The sequence below is a fragment of the Abramis brama genome (genome assembly GCF_963993115.1).
Source record: "Abramis brama genome assembly, chromosome: 4".
NCBI classification, from domain to species: Eukaryota; Metazoa; Chordata; class Actinopteri; order Cypriniformes; family Leuciscidae; genus Abramis; species Abramis brama.
Genome location: NC_139966.1, coordinates 21164240 through 21181715, shown reverse-complemented (window position 1 = coordinate 21181715; position 17476 = coordinate 21164240). Strand labels below are relative to the sequence as shown.

At 38.2% G+C, this 17476-nt stretch overlaps 1 protein-coding gene across 1 annotated transcript; it reads right to left on the bottom strand.

Annotated features, from left to right (window-relative positions):
• Positions 1–650: 650 nt before the first annotated feature.
• On the bottom strand, positions 651–16490 carry LOC311081158 (uncharacterized protein). Its single transcript, XM_084111577.1, has 5 exons — positions 15797–16490; positions 15346–15410; positions 14330–14396; positions 13030–13323; positions 651–756 (listed from the first exon to the last, which is right to left on the bottom strand). The coding sequence occupies exons 2-5, from the start codon at positions 15396–15398 to the stop codon at positions 727–729; spliced, it is 444 nt and encodes a 147-aa protein (XP_083967703.1). The 5' UTR covers positions 15399–15410; positions 15797–16490; the 3' UTR covers positions 651–726.
• Between the last annotated feature and the right edge of the window lie 986 nt (positions 16491–17476).

The window sequence follows — 17476 nt, the reverse complement described above, 5'->3', positions numbered from 1 at the left end:
CGTCCAAATAGTGGACCTAGTTTGGACGTCGAATAGATGTCCAGAATTGGTCATGGACCGACGGACCCAATATAGACATGATCTGCACGTCTATCCGACGTCCAATGTTTAGTGGGAGGCTCTGGCAGCGCGCAATTTGAATAGGTCATGTGCGATTTTACCCGCGCTCCAGTTTTTGCCAACATTCCCGCCCAGGTGCAGCCCTCCGGTATCCTATGACCATTTATACAGGAGCAAGAAAGAACATTACCTTTTTTTGTCCTTGGGGAATGAAAAGAATGACAATCCATTCCCATTGTTGGAACAATGCATTGCTGCACATCTACGAGGCATTTTCTTTATTTCTAATTTATGCTATGATCAATGAAATGTTATTGAGCGGGATATTGACTGGATTATTTAAGGTTGTCATACCGTAACCTTACCATGTATATAAACACATTGAACACAAGAATAGAAAAAACACTCAAATTACATTTATTCCCATGTACTTTTTACAATACATTTATAACGATATGAAAATAAAAGTGCCCGCAGCAAAATATAAATACAGTACACAAAAATTAACTTCGACAGAAAGTCCTCCTTAAGATAATGTCAGACATTCTCAGACGGGCTCTGGAATGTTTCTGATTCTGCTTTAGCTTCAGGTGCCATCAAGCGGGGTCTCTGGTCGTAATCAGTCGCAAGTCCGTCACTGACCAATCAGCATTCATTAGCAGAATGCTAGCTTGTTCCGGCCAACAACGGCCCAACCTGTAAGAAATCGAAAGGACATAAGTACTCGTTCATTCAACTTTCGACCTATAACCCATGTTGAACTTGCAAAACCTACAATAAAATCTGAGATTTCTCAACGGCAATCGGGTGAAAGAGACAAATTTAGCCGTATAGCCCCATTGACTCCCATTCAGTCTGCACTCGCCCGCGATCACCCCCAGTGGAATTCTAATGGAACTGCAACCAAAATCAATACAATGGGGCTAAATAGGGAGTGCCAAGGCTCTCCATAGACGGGCTCTGGTGTTAGTAAAAACAACAATACAAAATCTTAAATAAAAGTGACACTTCACGTGGAGTGGCGGCATTTTGCACATATGAGCGGGTCGAGCTTCAAAATGAGTTTTAAATTCATGAGATTTTTATTAATGTAGCCTAATGTGTTAGATGTTTATTTATGTAAATGCTGCTTGTCTGATATGGGCGTGCGCGTTGAACTGAACATGCGAGTCGCTTTCAAACACTGGAGCGGTTGCCATGGAAACGGCGCAGGACCTCTGCAACTGACAAAAAGCAGAAATCCATCTCTCGCTGTTGTTTTCACTACTTTCAGGTGAGTTTAATCTAAAATCACACAAATAATGCACACTACTGTTCCTGACATTTTTCTTACGTGTTATTGACACACATCTATTGAAAATTTTACGTTACTTCATAGAAATAGTTTAGTGTCTTCGAAAAACTCCGTTAGCATCTCAACCGTGTTCAGAAGAGGTAACGTTAACTGTTAGCGCTAACGTTAACTGTCAGGCTAACCTAAGCTCTTGTTTATAAAAGTTTGGGCTTTTAATCACATCTTTATGTGTAGGTGAGATTTTTTGTTAGTTTTTTAAAGGATTTGCTGGCAGTTGAATGGGTGATTGGAAGTTGGCTATTTAACCAACTGATAAATGTATTTGCTGTTAATCGATGACGTCACTTACTTGACTGGATAGTATTAGAAATGTTAGAATGTAATATAAATGTTTTTTGAGCATCAAATCATCATATTAGAATGATTTCTGAAGGATCATGTGACATTGAAGACTGATCTTCACTATAGATAGGTTTCCGTTTCTCGAATTACCCATTATCCTCTGCGGCGCGCCGCCATGTTGTGTGTCAAAGCTGTCATGTTCATGTTTACCGCCTTTTCATTTACCGAAATATTTTTGACTCTTTTTTGTTGAGACAACAATGGCAAATTCCTCCAAACCTGGCGACAAGGTTAAGGTTATTTACAGGGACACATTAGACGACGTTTGCAAGGCAAGATATGATGACAAATTGAGTTTTATCGATGGAAAGGATCCGTACACAATGTCGAAAGAGGACTGGTCATGTAATCCTGCGGCGTACCCCGATATTCAGGAAATGGACATTGCGAAGTATCTCATCCACACCGTTAGTGCGTACACTTTTGACGAGTTAAGAGGAAGAAAGTCTCTGGAAGCATACAATTATTTTATAAGTGGATGGGTACAAGATATAAAGCATGCTGCCATCGGAGAAAGGTGTGTTTTGACCGCCCGAGTGCGCCATTCTCAACGTACCACAGACCCTTTTCTGGTGCCCTGGTTGATAGCGGAGAAGAGTGGCAGCGTGATTTGTGGACATTGTACATGCATGGCCGGATTGGGTGAGGTGTGTTCCCATGTTTCGGCCCTTTTATTTGCCATTGAAGCAACAGTGAAGCTGAGAAACAGCAAAACAGTTACACAGGAAAAATCCTATTGGCTACTTCCATCAGCTATCAAAAAGGTAATTTTTTTTGTATGTGTTTTAAATCTGTGTTATTCGTTCAATCAAATTACAATTTCTAAACAAACAAAATGTTTAACTGAAAGAACTAACAGAGCGAGAGAGAGAGAGAAGCCGGTCGCGCGCGCGCACTCGATCTCTCTTCGGAGCCAGGCGAAAGTGTAACTTAAACAAGACTTCACCGTCTCCAAACTAAGCGCTGTCTTGCTCTCTCCGTCGTGGAAAAGTTAGTCTGGAGCCCTGCATTGACGGTTCACATCGCTGTAGCCAGGCGGATATCTGCACAGCCCTTATTATACGGTACATTTTAGACTCAGTGTCAAGACAACACCATCTGGGTAAAAAAACAACAACAAGGTGTAGCCTCTTCCTTTTGGCAAAAACAAATCAAACTAAATTGCTGATAAAATCAGGCTCCCAGTCAGTGCTTTCAATTTTTACTGTTCAATGTAAGCATCAAAATGAAAATATAAAGTTTAAGCAGTTTTTTATTTATTTTATTTTATATTTACATATACTAGACTAGAAAATATAAGATAAGATATTAATATCATTATCAATGTGCATGTATAATTAAGGTTAACGTTTGTAATAAATCATTAATTTCTGCTTCATTTCATATTTTTTCAGGTTGGATATAAAACTATTCAGGCAATCGATTTTACCTCGGCAAAGACACAGAAAAGGAAGCTGGACTCTGCATTGATAACTGGAGACACCCCTGCCCCATTAAAGCAGAGAAAACTCCCGGATGTGACAGCTCCGACTTCAGAGGAACTAAGTATTTTTTATAGGGATTTGCATAAACTTAGATCAAAAGGAAAGAAACCTGTGATTTTGTCCTTACTGCCAAATTATGCACAAGAATATCGGCCAGCATCACTGGACAAGAAGTACCCCTTGGTACTTTCAGAACTGTTTGATGAAAATTACATCAACGCTGAGGAAGAAGAGCTGAAAGCCAAGTGTGAAACTGTATTTGATGAGTTGAGTGTAACGGAGGAGGAAGTGAAAAACTGTGAATTAGATACAAGAACACAAACAAATTGTAAACAATGGTTCCGTCTCAGAGCAGGTAGAATTACAGCTTCAAAAATCAAAGCAGCTTGTAGGACTTCACTTGACAAACCATCGTTAAGTCTAGTAAAAGACATATGCTACCCAATGACGAAGAGTTTTTCAAATTCTGCTACGCAATGGGGCTGCCAACACGAGAAAACTGCCAGAGAACAATACAAGAAAGAGATGGAGGAATTACATGAAAACTTTGAGATCAGAGACAGTGGCTTGGTTATAAATCCCAAGTATCCGTTTCTTGGTGCAGTAGCTTCCTGTCATTGTTGTGGTGAACTTGTGGTTGAAATTAAATGCCCATACTGCCGGAGGGACAAATCCATAAGTGATGAAATAGACTGTCTAGAAAAAATAGATGGGCAACTTCGTCTAAAAAGATGCCACGAATACTATTATCAAGTGCAGTGTCAGTTGTTGGTAACAAACACAGAATGCTGTGACTTCGTGGTTTGGACTGAAAAGGACTTTTTCACAGAGAGAATATGTTTCGAAGAAAACTTTTGTGCTGAAATGGTGGCACGTGCTTCACTGCTTTTCAAATATGCCATTTTGGGTGAACTGATAGGAAAAATGTATTCCAAACCAAAAGTGTCAAAATCAAATTCAAATGAGACTCAAACTTCAAATGGCATAATTATATGTGTTTGTCAGTCTCTTTACAGGGAGGTGGTGATGATGTTATTGGTTGTGACTCAGAGAATTGTCCATACAAGTGGTTACATTTTGCATGTGCAAATATTAAGAAAATACCAAAAGGGAAATGGTTTTGCAAAGAATGCAAGAAAAAAAATGCAAATCAAATGAAATGTACAGGCTAGGCTAACACAATCATCGTCATGTGCATGATAATCATGAAAATAAAACAACGTAGAATTAAAGGAACTCAGCTGTTTATCAATTTACCTGAGATAAAATGAGATCAGATCGAAGACCTGATGAGCCCTTACAGGGTGAAACACTGTTTAATGTAGGTTTTGAAATTGAACATTACTTTGGACATGTTTAATTAATATGTGTACTTGAATAAATATGAAAATGTATCCACACCCTGTTTTTTGTTTAATACATACATATTGGAAATGTACTGTATATATATATTGTCCAGAAATTCCTCCGGATCGATCAAACACATAATTAAAGCCAGCCTTGGAATTATAAATACATATACAGAGACAAGTAAGAGTAATCAAATACATAATTTGGTATGCAATAACTGTTTGCAGTTTATATTACAAAAAATATTAAATTCTTCAGGAGAAATAAAGAAATACAAATTTAATGAAATCTTAAACATCTCTGTAACATATGTATAATTACAAGTAGTGTCTTATTTTGACAATGTGGAACAATGAGGAAACAGAAAAAGACTATTAAAAATTTCAAATACATATTTTTATTATACTCAGAAATATATGGAAAGTAAATAAAATATATAATAGCATTTAGTGTTGATTAGATTTATGCACACAATGAATGTGTATTTGTGTGAGAGTAAAAGTTTTTCAAGTTCTGTACTACTGATATACAAGTATGACACTTCATTTGAAAATTAATGAATTATAAATTCATGAATCACAATTCATACATGTCATTACTCAAATGGAACAACTGAGTCACATACATTTGTCAGTGCACAACAAACTGTTGCTATCTTGTCAATAGTCGGTACACAATCAATATTGCTGTGCAAATAATCAATAGGTATGGTGCTCTGTAATATTGTGAATTTATTTCGAACTAGTCCAATAACTCTCTCAACGTGGATTCTTGTATGGGCTATCTTTCTCGTGGTTTCAAGTTCCACTGGAGACAGTTGACTCTTACCCCGGGTGAAAGCTGGTACTTTCACTTCAGCACAATGAAGTCCCACACTTTCTTTGATGTCAAAGCCCCGGTCCGCGAGGACAATATCTCCAGGTAAAAGTTTGTCAAGTAAGCCACAATGTTCAGTTACAAATTTGTCAGACACTCTGCCTCCATATCCTTTCGATAAAAAAGAAACGGCACCTTGGGGGGTAATTCCAATCAGAAACTTTGTCGTATTATGATGTTTATAACTGGACCATGTCTCAGATCTTGCAAGCAGGTTTGACGGTCTCTCAATAAACACTTCAAAACAGTCAATAATTATTGACACTTTAACACCGAAGTATTTTCGAAATTCCATCGGCATTGATAGTCGAAGTTCCTCTCTTTCTGGCCACAGAATGGTTGGTTTTAATTTGATGTACATCACATGAATTGTATCAAGAAACACTTTTGACACACAACTTTTGGAAATTTTAAACCTAAACGCTAAATCTTGAAGACAAAGATCGAGTCTCAGTTTCATTAGCACAACCATCATTTTTTCAAACTTTGTTAGTGAACTGTTTTTTCTACCAGGTATACTAGGTTCCAGGAAATGGTAAACAGTCATCAAGGTGTCATAATCCAGTCCAGTGTAGTGCTTTGCTTTGTCGTCATCAAGTGTCTCTGGTGATAACACAGTTTCCTTTATTTTATTTTTCAACTCCACATTTTCACTTGTAAGTCTTTGCAGTTCCTTCCTCATCATATCTAAGAGTTATTTATCTGTTGGTGTGTGGTCCTGTTCTTCATGTACATGTGTACTTGTTTCACTTTTAGTTTGGTTTTCATCTGTATTAGTACTATCAGTATTAGTACCACAGGGAATACTGTCCTTTTGCAAATTTAAAAGTGCCTTTGCAGCCTTGAATCTTTTCACTTTCTCCGGTCTTGCCCTGGCACGTTGGTACCTCCTCTTTGAAGACTGCGGATCTGGAAGAGGGCAGCTTTTAGGTAACTCTGGACCCATTTTCTGAGATGGAGCCCAGTCTGGGTTTGTGTAGTCATAAAGATCTGCCTTCTTTCCTGTAATATATGAAAAATACAAACACAATATTTAAACTTGAAAACTTAATATTTAAACTTGAATCAAATGTATTGTATGAAATGTTTTTTTTAGAGCATACACTGTATCAATTTGATATATTTTTAATCCTAATGTACAAAACTTCACAATACTTCTGTGCCACATCTATAACTAACATACAATACACATTTTATTATAATGTACACAAGAGAGTGAATATTTACATTTAACTTTGTATGTTCTTTTTAGTGTGGAGGGAGAAGAGGTGCTGGAATTATCTTTGTTTACCTGCAACGCAGTCATTCATTATTAAGCCAATTTATCACTGTAATAAAATATAGAACTATATAGTCGTTTTCAATCGACAACTTGTACGTAACGTTACGGCTCGCATGCATTTAATGTATTTGTGGGAATTTTCAAGCCCCACCTGACCTGCCCCCATCGCCCCAACATGCTAAAGAAATAAAATGTTCAAATTTATTGAGTTAACAAGTAGTATTAAAATACAAACTAACTATCTACATCAAATAACAGCAAGTTATAAGGATGGTTTGCTCTCACACGCGCTGCATTTATAACACAGACACACACGCGCGCAGTCACTCTCTAGTCTAGTGCGCGATTCAGGGAGATTGGATCTCATTTGCGGGCGTCAAGGAGCCGCTATCAATATGCGGGAGACTCCCGGGACAGTTGGGATGTCTGGATAAAGATATAAAGGCATAAAAAGGAAAATTTCCTCCCGTTTGGCGCGCCCCACCTGCCAGTGGGGCTCGCCCCACACTTTGAGAACCACTGGGCTAGGCTAACACAATCATCGTAATGTGCATGTGCATGATAATCATGAAAATAAAACAACGTAGAATTAAAGAAACTCAGCTGTTTATCAATTTACCTGAGATAAAATGATCGGAGCAGACTTTATAGTGTCTTTTGTTTGGGTCAGGATCGAAGCCCTCTCTGTTGATTCTCGCCAGCCATACGTTACGTCTCTTGTACGAAAGCCTTTCCGTCTCTGTTCCTTGATGATAAATCACTTTTGGAATATCGAAATATTGTCTCTTCGTCGTGTCGGGATCAGCACGATTCGTACAGCCCCACACAACACAGGTGTGACCCATTGCTTCAGTATATTATCATGCTCCGTAACCATAGACTGTAGTCCGTAACACAACACTTGACACACAAGATGGCGTCGTGAGGAGTTGCGGGAGAAATGTGACGTCATTGGAAACCTATCTATATATTCACACAATTATGCTGAAAATGTAGCTTTGATCACAAGGAATAAATTACATTTTAACATATATTCACATAGAAAACAGTTATTTAAATTGTAATAAAAGTTCACAATATTACAGTTTTTACTGTATTTTCGATCAAATAAATGCAGCCTTGGTGAGCATAAATGACTTTCAAAAGCATTAAAAGCTGTAGATTAGCAACATTAATAAAGTTCTCCTCTGTTTTAGCTGCCTAGAAGGACGATGAGGTGACAGTGCAGCCCGGGATAAGGAAGAGGAGGAGGAGGAGGAGGAGGAACACGTAAGTTAGACAATTTTCTTATACCTTTCTAACAAAAAGCTATAAACCTGACTACAATAGCATGGTACAATTTATTTTTCAGCTTCCAGTGAATATATAGAGCGAGACCCTCCGCCTATCCTTGCCTCAGAAGACCCTGCCCTCCGCTGGTGGGGTAAGAAAGACACTCCTCCTCTTCTCCCACAGCTCTCCATCATCTCCCTCTGCCTCCTCAACACTGTCTGAAGGAGCGTTTACCACAGCTGGCCGAGCTGGGACACAGTCAGGAAAGAGAGGTCTCAGATTCTCTCTGAGAAAGTCATCATGCTCATTTTCTTGAACAAAAAACTCTGGATGTATATTTGGGTGGGTGAAATAATACTGGAGAGAATTATTTTAATTTTTTACATATCTTTACTCTTTACTAACAATATTTTTTTATTTGTTAGCTTCAGAGAAGCTCAAGGACTATAGATCTTTGTTAATATTTGCATTGTTCAGGTTTAGCTACTGGTAGTGAAGCAATGAAGCACATTACCACCAGACATTTGTAGCAGGAGCCTCACAGGACACTCAGGAAACAATTTAACCTATTTCTGCAAATAAAATTAATAATAAAGAAACTGCTGAATCTTTTTTTTTTTTTTTTAAGGTCTTTATTGTTTTTCCACCAAATTATAAAAAGTAGTATCAATAAGAGTATTGATTATTATTTAACTACACCCCTGATGATACAACACTTTTTTCAATAAAAAGAATACGTTTTAATAGTTGGTTACATTATTCATTGATTATGTTTTTTCATTAATTAATTGATGTTACATTTCTGCACTCATAACTTGTTAACACTTTACATGGTTAAAAATCGTTAATGTTCAAAATGTATTGGCTTAGTAATTGTACAAAGTAGCACTGAATAAATTCTGATTAATAAATGAATACAGTGTGGTTTTTGGGCCATTTTCTATTTAGAATTTAATAGGGGTTTGTATTGGTTTCCATTACATATATGCAGGGGTTAAATTGGGATTCATTATGTGGGGGGGCTCTGTCCCTAGGGGGGTCCGGGGGTATGCCCCCCCGGGAATTTTTTTTTGAAAAATAAACCATTAAATGGCACTTTAGACACCCCTGGCTTTTTAGACTTTTCATTTAATTATATATATATATAATATTGGCAGCAATAAAATTGCAAACCTTTGCATTCTACCTGTTAAGTTTGTCGTAATATTAAGTTGTATGAAGCGCTATAGAAATAAAGATGACTTGAGATGAATTTTCACATCCTATGGGTCTAACCAACTTTCCAACCAAACTGTTCCCACAAATTCTACACAGGATTTATGGGGTAACTGTATTTTCCAGACTATCAGATACAGTATAATTTGTTTTCTGTAAATAAAGATTAACCATATCCATCTACTAAACCTTTTCATCAATTTCTCCAAAATTGAATAAATTACCTCCTGAGTTGATCTGGTAATAAAGAAACAATACCTCCCCTTCATTAAAGAGGCCTCTGAGGGGTGGCAACTAAGCAGTTGAGCAAGTAAAAAAAAACAAAAAAAAAAAACACAAGTTTTAACCATGTTAATGTTTTGTATTTAATATTTTGAAGTGCTTTAAAACAATGTGAACAGCAATATACTTGCTATCTTGCCAACAATGCAGATACTACAATTAAAGGGATAGTTCACCCAAAAATGAAAATTCTGTCATAATTTACTCACTCTCAAGTTGTTTGAGTTTTTTTCTTCTGCTGAACACAAAAGAAGATTGAAGAGTGAAGAATGTTGGGAACTAGACAGTTGATGGTAGCCATTGACCTCCATAGTAGGAAAAAATAATATGGAAGTCAATGGCTACCGTCGACTGTTTAACTACCAACATTCTTCACTCTTCAATCTTCTTTTGTGTTCAGCAGAAGAAAAAAACTCGAACAACTTGAGAGTGAGTAAATTATGACAGAATTTTCATTTTGGGGTGAACTATCCCTTTGAAACTAATAATAATAATAATAATTTATTGTCAACGAGATTACATCACAGCATCAATCGACAGTGCAATTTCATGGAGTGCAAGAGATCAACAATAGCATATTTAGTAAACAGGGCACATGGACAAATAACAAACAAGAAAAAAAAAATTGTATATGAGGCAAAGAATCATTAGTAACCAGGAAAAATGTGTATAATGGTGTGTGCTGCAGCGATGCAAAGTCCAGTTCACAGTTATTGCATTGGTGGAAAATATGAATAATAGACGAATTAAGTGAGATCAACAATAGCATATTTAGTAAACAGGGCACATGGACAAATAACAAACAAGAAAAAAAACATTTATATGAGGCAAAGAATCATTAGTAACCAGGAAAAATTTGTATAATGGTGTGTGCTGCAGCGATGCAAAGTCCAGTTCACAGTTATTGCATTGGTGGAAAATATGAATAATAGACGAATTAAGTGAGATCAACAATAGCATATTTTGTAAACGGGGCACATGGACAAATAACAAACAAGAAAAAAAAATGTATATGAGGCAAAGAATCATTAGTAACCAGGAAAAATTTGTATAATGGTGTGTGCTGCAGCGATGCAAAGTCCAGTTCACAGTTATTGCATTGGTGGAAAATATGAATAATAGACGAATTAAGTGAGATCAACAATAGCATATTTTGTAAACAGGGCACATGGACAAATAACAAACAAGAAAAAAAAATGTATATGAGGCAAAGAATCATTAGTAACCAGGAAAAATTTGTATAATGGTGTGTGCTGCAGCGATGCAAAGTCCAGTTCACAGTTATTGCATTGGTGGAAAACGACAACAAACAACATCAAATTGGTGGTAAAAACAACAACAAATGAGAAATCAGCTACACTGAATACAGAAACTGGAACATCTCATTGGAAACCAGTCACATCAACAAAGAATGGATGTGAACAAATGTACATTTGATTTCTCACCCACAGACCTTGAATAAAAACGAGTCCTTCATCAGACTTTTTAAAATTGTTTTCTCAATTAATCAACTATATATAACTCATCTATAACTTCATTACTTCCCATAATGGCTGGTATGCAGACACCTCAGTATTAGTCTGCCTTTTCTTACACGCCAGGTGCTCTGCAGATCTCCTCCTTGCTACCCACTTTCTAACAAATTTAGTGGGGTCCCAGGATGCTAATGGAGGGCCGACAATGTTAACAAACATTAGAGAGGACACATTTTCAATTCTCAGCAGGGAACGTAAAGGTGTAACAATTGCATTCATTTCTGAAAATCCTCTCTCACATTCTGCACTGCTTACAGCAACTGTTTCAACTGCATGTCTGAGTGTTAGAAGTGGTGTAGTCATGGGTTGACTGGGGTCACTTTTGAAATCCCTAAAGCTTGCCTTCATGCCAGTAAAGCCAATACTAAAAAGATTGCAAACCTCCCTAAGTCCATGTTCCCCATACATTTGAGATAAAGGAGAGGGCCAAGTTGTGTTGTTAAGAATGTTCACCTTTTGAAACAAGGACTCTTCTTCCTCTGTCACCATTCTTGCCACCATGTTGGTTTTCAAAGCTTCATAAAACTTGTCTGGCTCGATGACTTTCTGGCTTCTGTCACTGTGCAATTCTATGCCATTGAACAACCCTTCCATCACTGCGTCACATGCTTTCTTATAGAAATGACCACTCTCAGGTTCTCTACTCATTGAACTAAAAACCTCGATCTGCCTCTTGATGAGAGTCACTGACTGAGACAGTCTAATGTCTCTGTTCTGCAGAGCCTCAGAGAGATCTTTGAGTTCTTCGAGTGCATCCATCATAAGACCAAGGTTCTTAACAAAACCAACAGAATTTAACTTTGTTGCTAAGCCCTGATACATACTCCTCTCATTGGAGTTCCTCTTAAGATCTTTACTTGAAGCTGTGAGATGATTGTATAGCGCTGCATACATTGTCCAAACAGCATTAACTGTACGGAATGATGACGCCACCCACCTTATCCCCAAGACTCTACCTATCCTTCTCAGACAACTGCCTACTTCAGTTACAGCAGTCTCAAGTTCTCTTACATTCTTTGGTGACTGATTATACAAGCAGTAAAGCTTGTCTAGAAATGATGAGAAGTGATTGGTTTCGGTACAATGTTTTACTGCGTCTGACACTGACAACTCTAATCTTTGGTTTAAGCAGTGCCAACCAATGAGGCCAGGGAACTGACTTTTGAGTTTTGCAAACACGCCATTCTTTCTGCCCAACATAACAGCAGCTCCATCTGAGCAGAAACCCACCATGCATTCTTTTAGAAATGCTTCATCAAGACCATGTTTCTGAAGACAGTTAAGTAGGTCGGCTGTAATCCCATCTGAAGTGGTGCTCTCTAGCTCAAGCAAATCTAAAAAGAAGGTCAATGGATCCGAATTATGGACAGATGTTCTGAGGTACACAATCAGACAGGACCTCTTGCTTAACGAGGTACTCTCATCTACAATCACTGTTAGCTTTGTTCGACTTTGTTTGATGCTGGCCAACAATGCCCGTCTCATCTCACTGGATATGAAATTAATGATCTCAGTACATGTGACATTTGAATGAAGAACACGGCCAACATTCACACCGTTAAGCATCTGCAAGTCAATGAGTTTTGGATGGTCGGTGTAAGGACGGTTGCTCTTTGCTACATAGTAGGCTGTTCTAAACACACTGAAAGTAGACTCGAGAATTTCAGACTCGGTTCTGAGAAAACTTGTTTCTAATGTTTTGTCTTGTTGCTTTTTAAGTATACTTTCAGCTATTTTATGACTTTGGGAAACACTATGTTCATTAATTTTTTTTCTCAAAGATTTCATTTGTTTTGCAGTGGTGTTACCATAAGGGCCAACCAGACAATTTTGCCATTCACTTGATAAGGTGTACCTGAGTTTACCACTATGCTCTGCTCCGAGTGATTTTACAGCACTACATGTTTTGCATCCCAACTTTTTCTCTTTTACCATAAGAAATGGGTGGGTCTTACAGAAGTATTCATACTGGTGTACCTTCCAGCAGTCTGGCAAGTTGTGACAGGCTCTACCTCCTGTTCCAGTGTCCTGGCCCATGTCCACAGCTCCAGTGTCCTGCCCCATGTCCACAGCTCCAGTGTCCTGCCCCATGTCCACAGCTCCAGTGTCCTGCCCCATGTCCACAGCTCCAGTGTCCTGCCCCATGTCCACAGCTCCAGTGTCCTGCCCCATGTTCACAGCTCCAGTGTCCTGCCCCATGGCCACAGCTCCAGTGTCCTGCCCCATGTCCACAGCTCCAGTGTCCTGCCCCATGTCCACAGCTCCTCTGCCCTGTCCAGCATAGAGGTGGGGAGATGGATATAGTTCAATATTGCAACATTTTCTGCGCAAAATTATATTGGTACAGTCACTACATAATAGAGCTGGCAATCTTCCTCTATAATACCATTCGAATTCCATTTGATATTTTTTTTAATATTCAAATATTTAATGCTCAATTCCAGCCTGTAAAATAATATGTACTACACTATCAAGCTTATTCTGCTTTCTTCTCAAAAGGTAATTCTGTCTATTTGTGTAAATTCAAAGTTTATAGTTGATTGTCTAACTATAGCATGGTTGTGCATAACGCTAGAACGTCATTTAGGATACTTTTTCTCGCGTCAATGATGAAAAAGGATTGTCTACCTTGTAACATAAACGTAATCATATGTGTCGTGATTTCCCTGGCAGAAAGCCCACGTCATGTGCAGTTGTAACACAGACTAGCTGGAGATACTAAGACAGGGTTTCTGCAGGTTTCAGTAAGTCAAATTTAAGACCTTTTTAAGACATTTTAAGACCATTAAGATTGAAATTTAAGAACTACACGACGCATTATCCAAGTTAGATAGATAGTTACCTCGGGATCATTAGAGTATCTATCTATCTATCTATCTATCTATCTATCTAGGATTATCTGATGTGTGTGTGTGAGAGAGGAAGAGGTAGATAATTTTTTTATAGAAAATTTTACTTTTGCATATTATACTGTAAAAACACAATTATTGTTGATTTTAGTTGATCACTTGCTACCAAGTAAAAAAGTTAATTTCGAGCCCTGAAATGGTACCAAAATAACGTAAAACTATTATTACACTTGAAGGAACACTCACGGACGAAGTCGTACTTGGAATAATACAGCACTCGTAGGAGTTATAACGCGCTTGGAATGGGTAAAGTAAAATCCAGTTGGTTGTCATATAGGCCTACAATTTCACCGCTAGATGGGAGAAATTCTTACACAATGTAGCTTTAATGACATGAAATTTAATTGTTAAAAAAAATTTATTTCCACCTCTTTACACGTCTCCTCACTTCTGCCACCCTGTCCAGTGCCATGTCCACCAGTCTTCGGCTCCACTCTACATATGAAGGGAAATACAAAAGGAAGAATGCTTAATGTCAATATTAATGATGATTCTTAACTCATGCCTGTATAACAAACCTAGAAGCATCATCTCCAATCATCTGGTAAGTCTACTGAGTAGACACCGGTAACGCTAACGGAAGTGTAACGTTACGAATGGCTGCTGTTCTGACTCAGGTGCCTGGGTCTGTTTCCCGATGGTTCATAGCACCGGAGTTAAGTGCTGACCGGGTTTGGTTGCTGTGTAATCATAGTGAACAATGTCAGCGCCGGGAGAGTGAGGCAGACAGACAGGGGTGTGCTAGCTAGCTGGCTAAATTACCATTAGATTAGTCGTTGATCTGTACAGTTAACGTTACTGATGAATTCGTGGGTTAGCCCAGAGATGTTAGATTATTCTCAGTTTGTGTTACTGAGCAATACGTTACATTTATATTAATTATTACAGAGAAATAAATGTAATTCTTAGTATAGTTTTGGTAAATAATGTTCATAGTAAGTCAGATGCTTATTAATGTGCATTATTATTTGCTTATATTTCAGAACCACATCCAACTTCACATGTAACGTCAAATACAACTTCATAGTTGACCTCACGTTGGAGTTGTAAATAAATCTTCCTGGACCTCGGTCAGACATCTCTGGTTCAAGTTTGTTTCGGCAGCCAGTTTTCAATAGTTTTTACAAGCATATTGTATTGCCTATATTTTTGTAATATATTTAACACTGTTAATTTACACTTTTTGAAACTATTTCAGCTTGTCTAGGCCTGTCACTGACAGGCTGTCAGTGCTTTCTGAACATATTGAACACACTTTAAAAAATACCACGATAATACAGAAAACTGTGATAATTTTGGTCACTTTCATACCGTCCCATCTCTACTGCCAACATGTTACAGAGCTAACGTTAGTCATGCTAAAATGTCTGGAATATCAGCCCACCTTTTGAAGAAATCGGTCAGTTTCCTCTTCTTGGGTGGATATGCTCCACTCATTTCAATTTATCTCTGAAAGTTGGAGAATAAATGGTTGATTTAATTTCCATTAACCACGAGCTTACCCCCCACCCCCACATCAAGGTATGCACAAGTCACAAAAATAAGATCAATCTATCCTTATGGAAAGGTTGCTTGGTAGCTAAAAGTAGGTCTAGCAAGTCTTATATTTCTGTAATTCACACAGATCAAACACAAATATGCTGACTGAATAGATTGCTAGTTTATTTTGAATAGGCTAGCTAGTAACAAGTTAAGTTAGTTCTCTTGGCAGTTAACGCTAACGTTAGCTGATAATCCGCTGTCTGAAGTAAAATGCTCAAAACATCTCCTAAGAAAAATCACATTGTCAATCTAGTCTTGGTTATTTAATTTCGATTAAGTCTTATTTTCCTTACCTTGTCATTCAAGGCCAGGGCACTTTTTTTTACATCCAACGTTGTGCTGAACTTGACAAAATTGCGGCGGCGGCCAGCAGCTCGTGAGGTGTTTTTTTTTTTTTTTTTTTTTTTTTTTTAAGGCAGTAGAAGGCAGTAGAAGGTTCTGGAACTTGCGCGCGCCTTTCACATCCCGTGCAACTAGGGAGCGGTGCGCGATCATTGTCGACTGACAACGAGATTAAGCAGCTGATCAAGAATACGGCCGTGTTCCGATTGTTCTCATCTCAGCTCCGCCGAGACAAAATAGACATGCCATTTCAAAAATCTTTCATTTATAATCAGAAATATGTTTTCAAAAGCATCACTTTCATCTATTTTTATGTGACATAATTTCCAGTAGGCAACTGACTGCAAACAGGCAGCCCGATCTCATCCCAAGTCGTCATATACTGACGCGTCTACATCGAACGCACATGGCACCCTTCAGCGTCAATATGAGACGCAGATAGATATGGGCCAGAAGGCGCCTCCTAGCGGTCTAACCCTAACCCTACTCCAGACCTAAACCCACCCATCACCGAACAAAGCTCTGTGCGTCTCATATTGACGCTAAAGGGTGCCATGTGCGTTCGATGTAGACGAAATGTCCAAAGCGTCAGTATATGACGACTCGGGAGCAGGCTTATGTGCCGGGGCTGAGCCCCGGAGAGCCCCGGCCCAATTTAACCACTGCATATATGTATTGATCCCTAAATGTATTAACTGGAAATGATAGTACACAATTCCCTATTAGAATTTATAAGGTTTTACAGCAGAGAATGCAATGTTTGAGTTATCAGTTCTATGTGGATTTCGAGGTTATGGATCAAGCACATCTTAATTCCCAGGACTAAAGGTGAGAAGTATATTAAAAATAAATGTGGACGTTGTATTTTGGTCGTTAAGAAGTACCAGCCACGTTCCAACGACGTACCACTATAACGTCGCCACGACGAATACAGGAATCACAAAGTTACGTTGCTGGAACGTTATGTGGTACGTCGCTACGACGAATATGGTCCTTTGATGTTACGTCCTCGCAACATGCCAGTTTGGTCATTGAGACGTCCTCATCACGTTCTTGCGACGTACCACTATAACGTCGCCACGACGATTATGGGAATCACAAAGTTACGTCGCTGGAACGTTATGTGGTACGTCGCTACGACGAATATGGTCCGGTCCGGTTACGTCTTCACAACGTAACTGTGTTAGCTGGGATGCGTTTAATTGCACATTAGGCTAAGCGTTTTCCTCCCATAGAAAACCCTTATTATAAAGAAAACGCTTAATGTGGCTTATTAGGCTACTTCAGTGATAAAGATCAAATGCTGTACACACCTTATTAATAAACCATACTATCCTACAGAAAAGCAGATGAGCCCAGAATATAAACGCAACTTACAGTATTTAATTACACGTTAAGCATTTTGCTCCCATAGAAACCTTTTATTATAAAGAAAACTCTTAATGTGGCTTTCTATGGGAGAATGGCATTGCGGTGCACAACAAATCCTTTAAATGGTATTCAATGCAAAACAAAAATGAAAAATATAAGTAGCCAATACAATAAACAAATTATTGTGGCATTAATTAGCCCACAAATAATATTTTTTTTAAAGCCTAAACGAATTTGTTTAAAGAAAAACACCAGCGTTG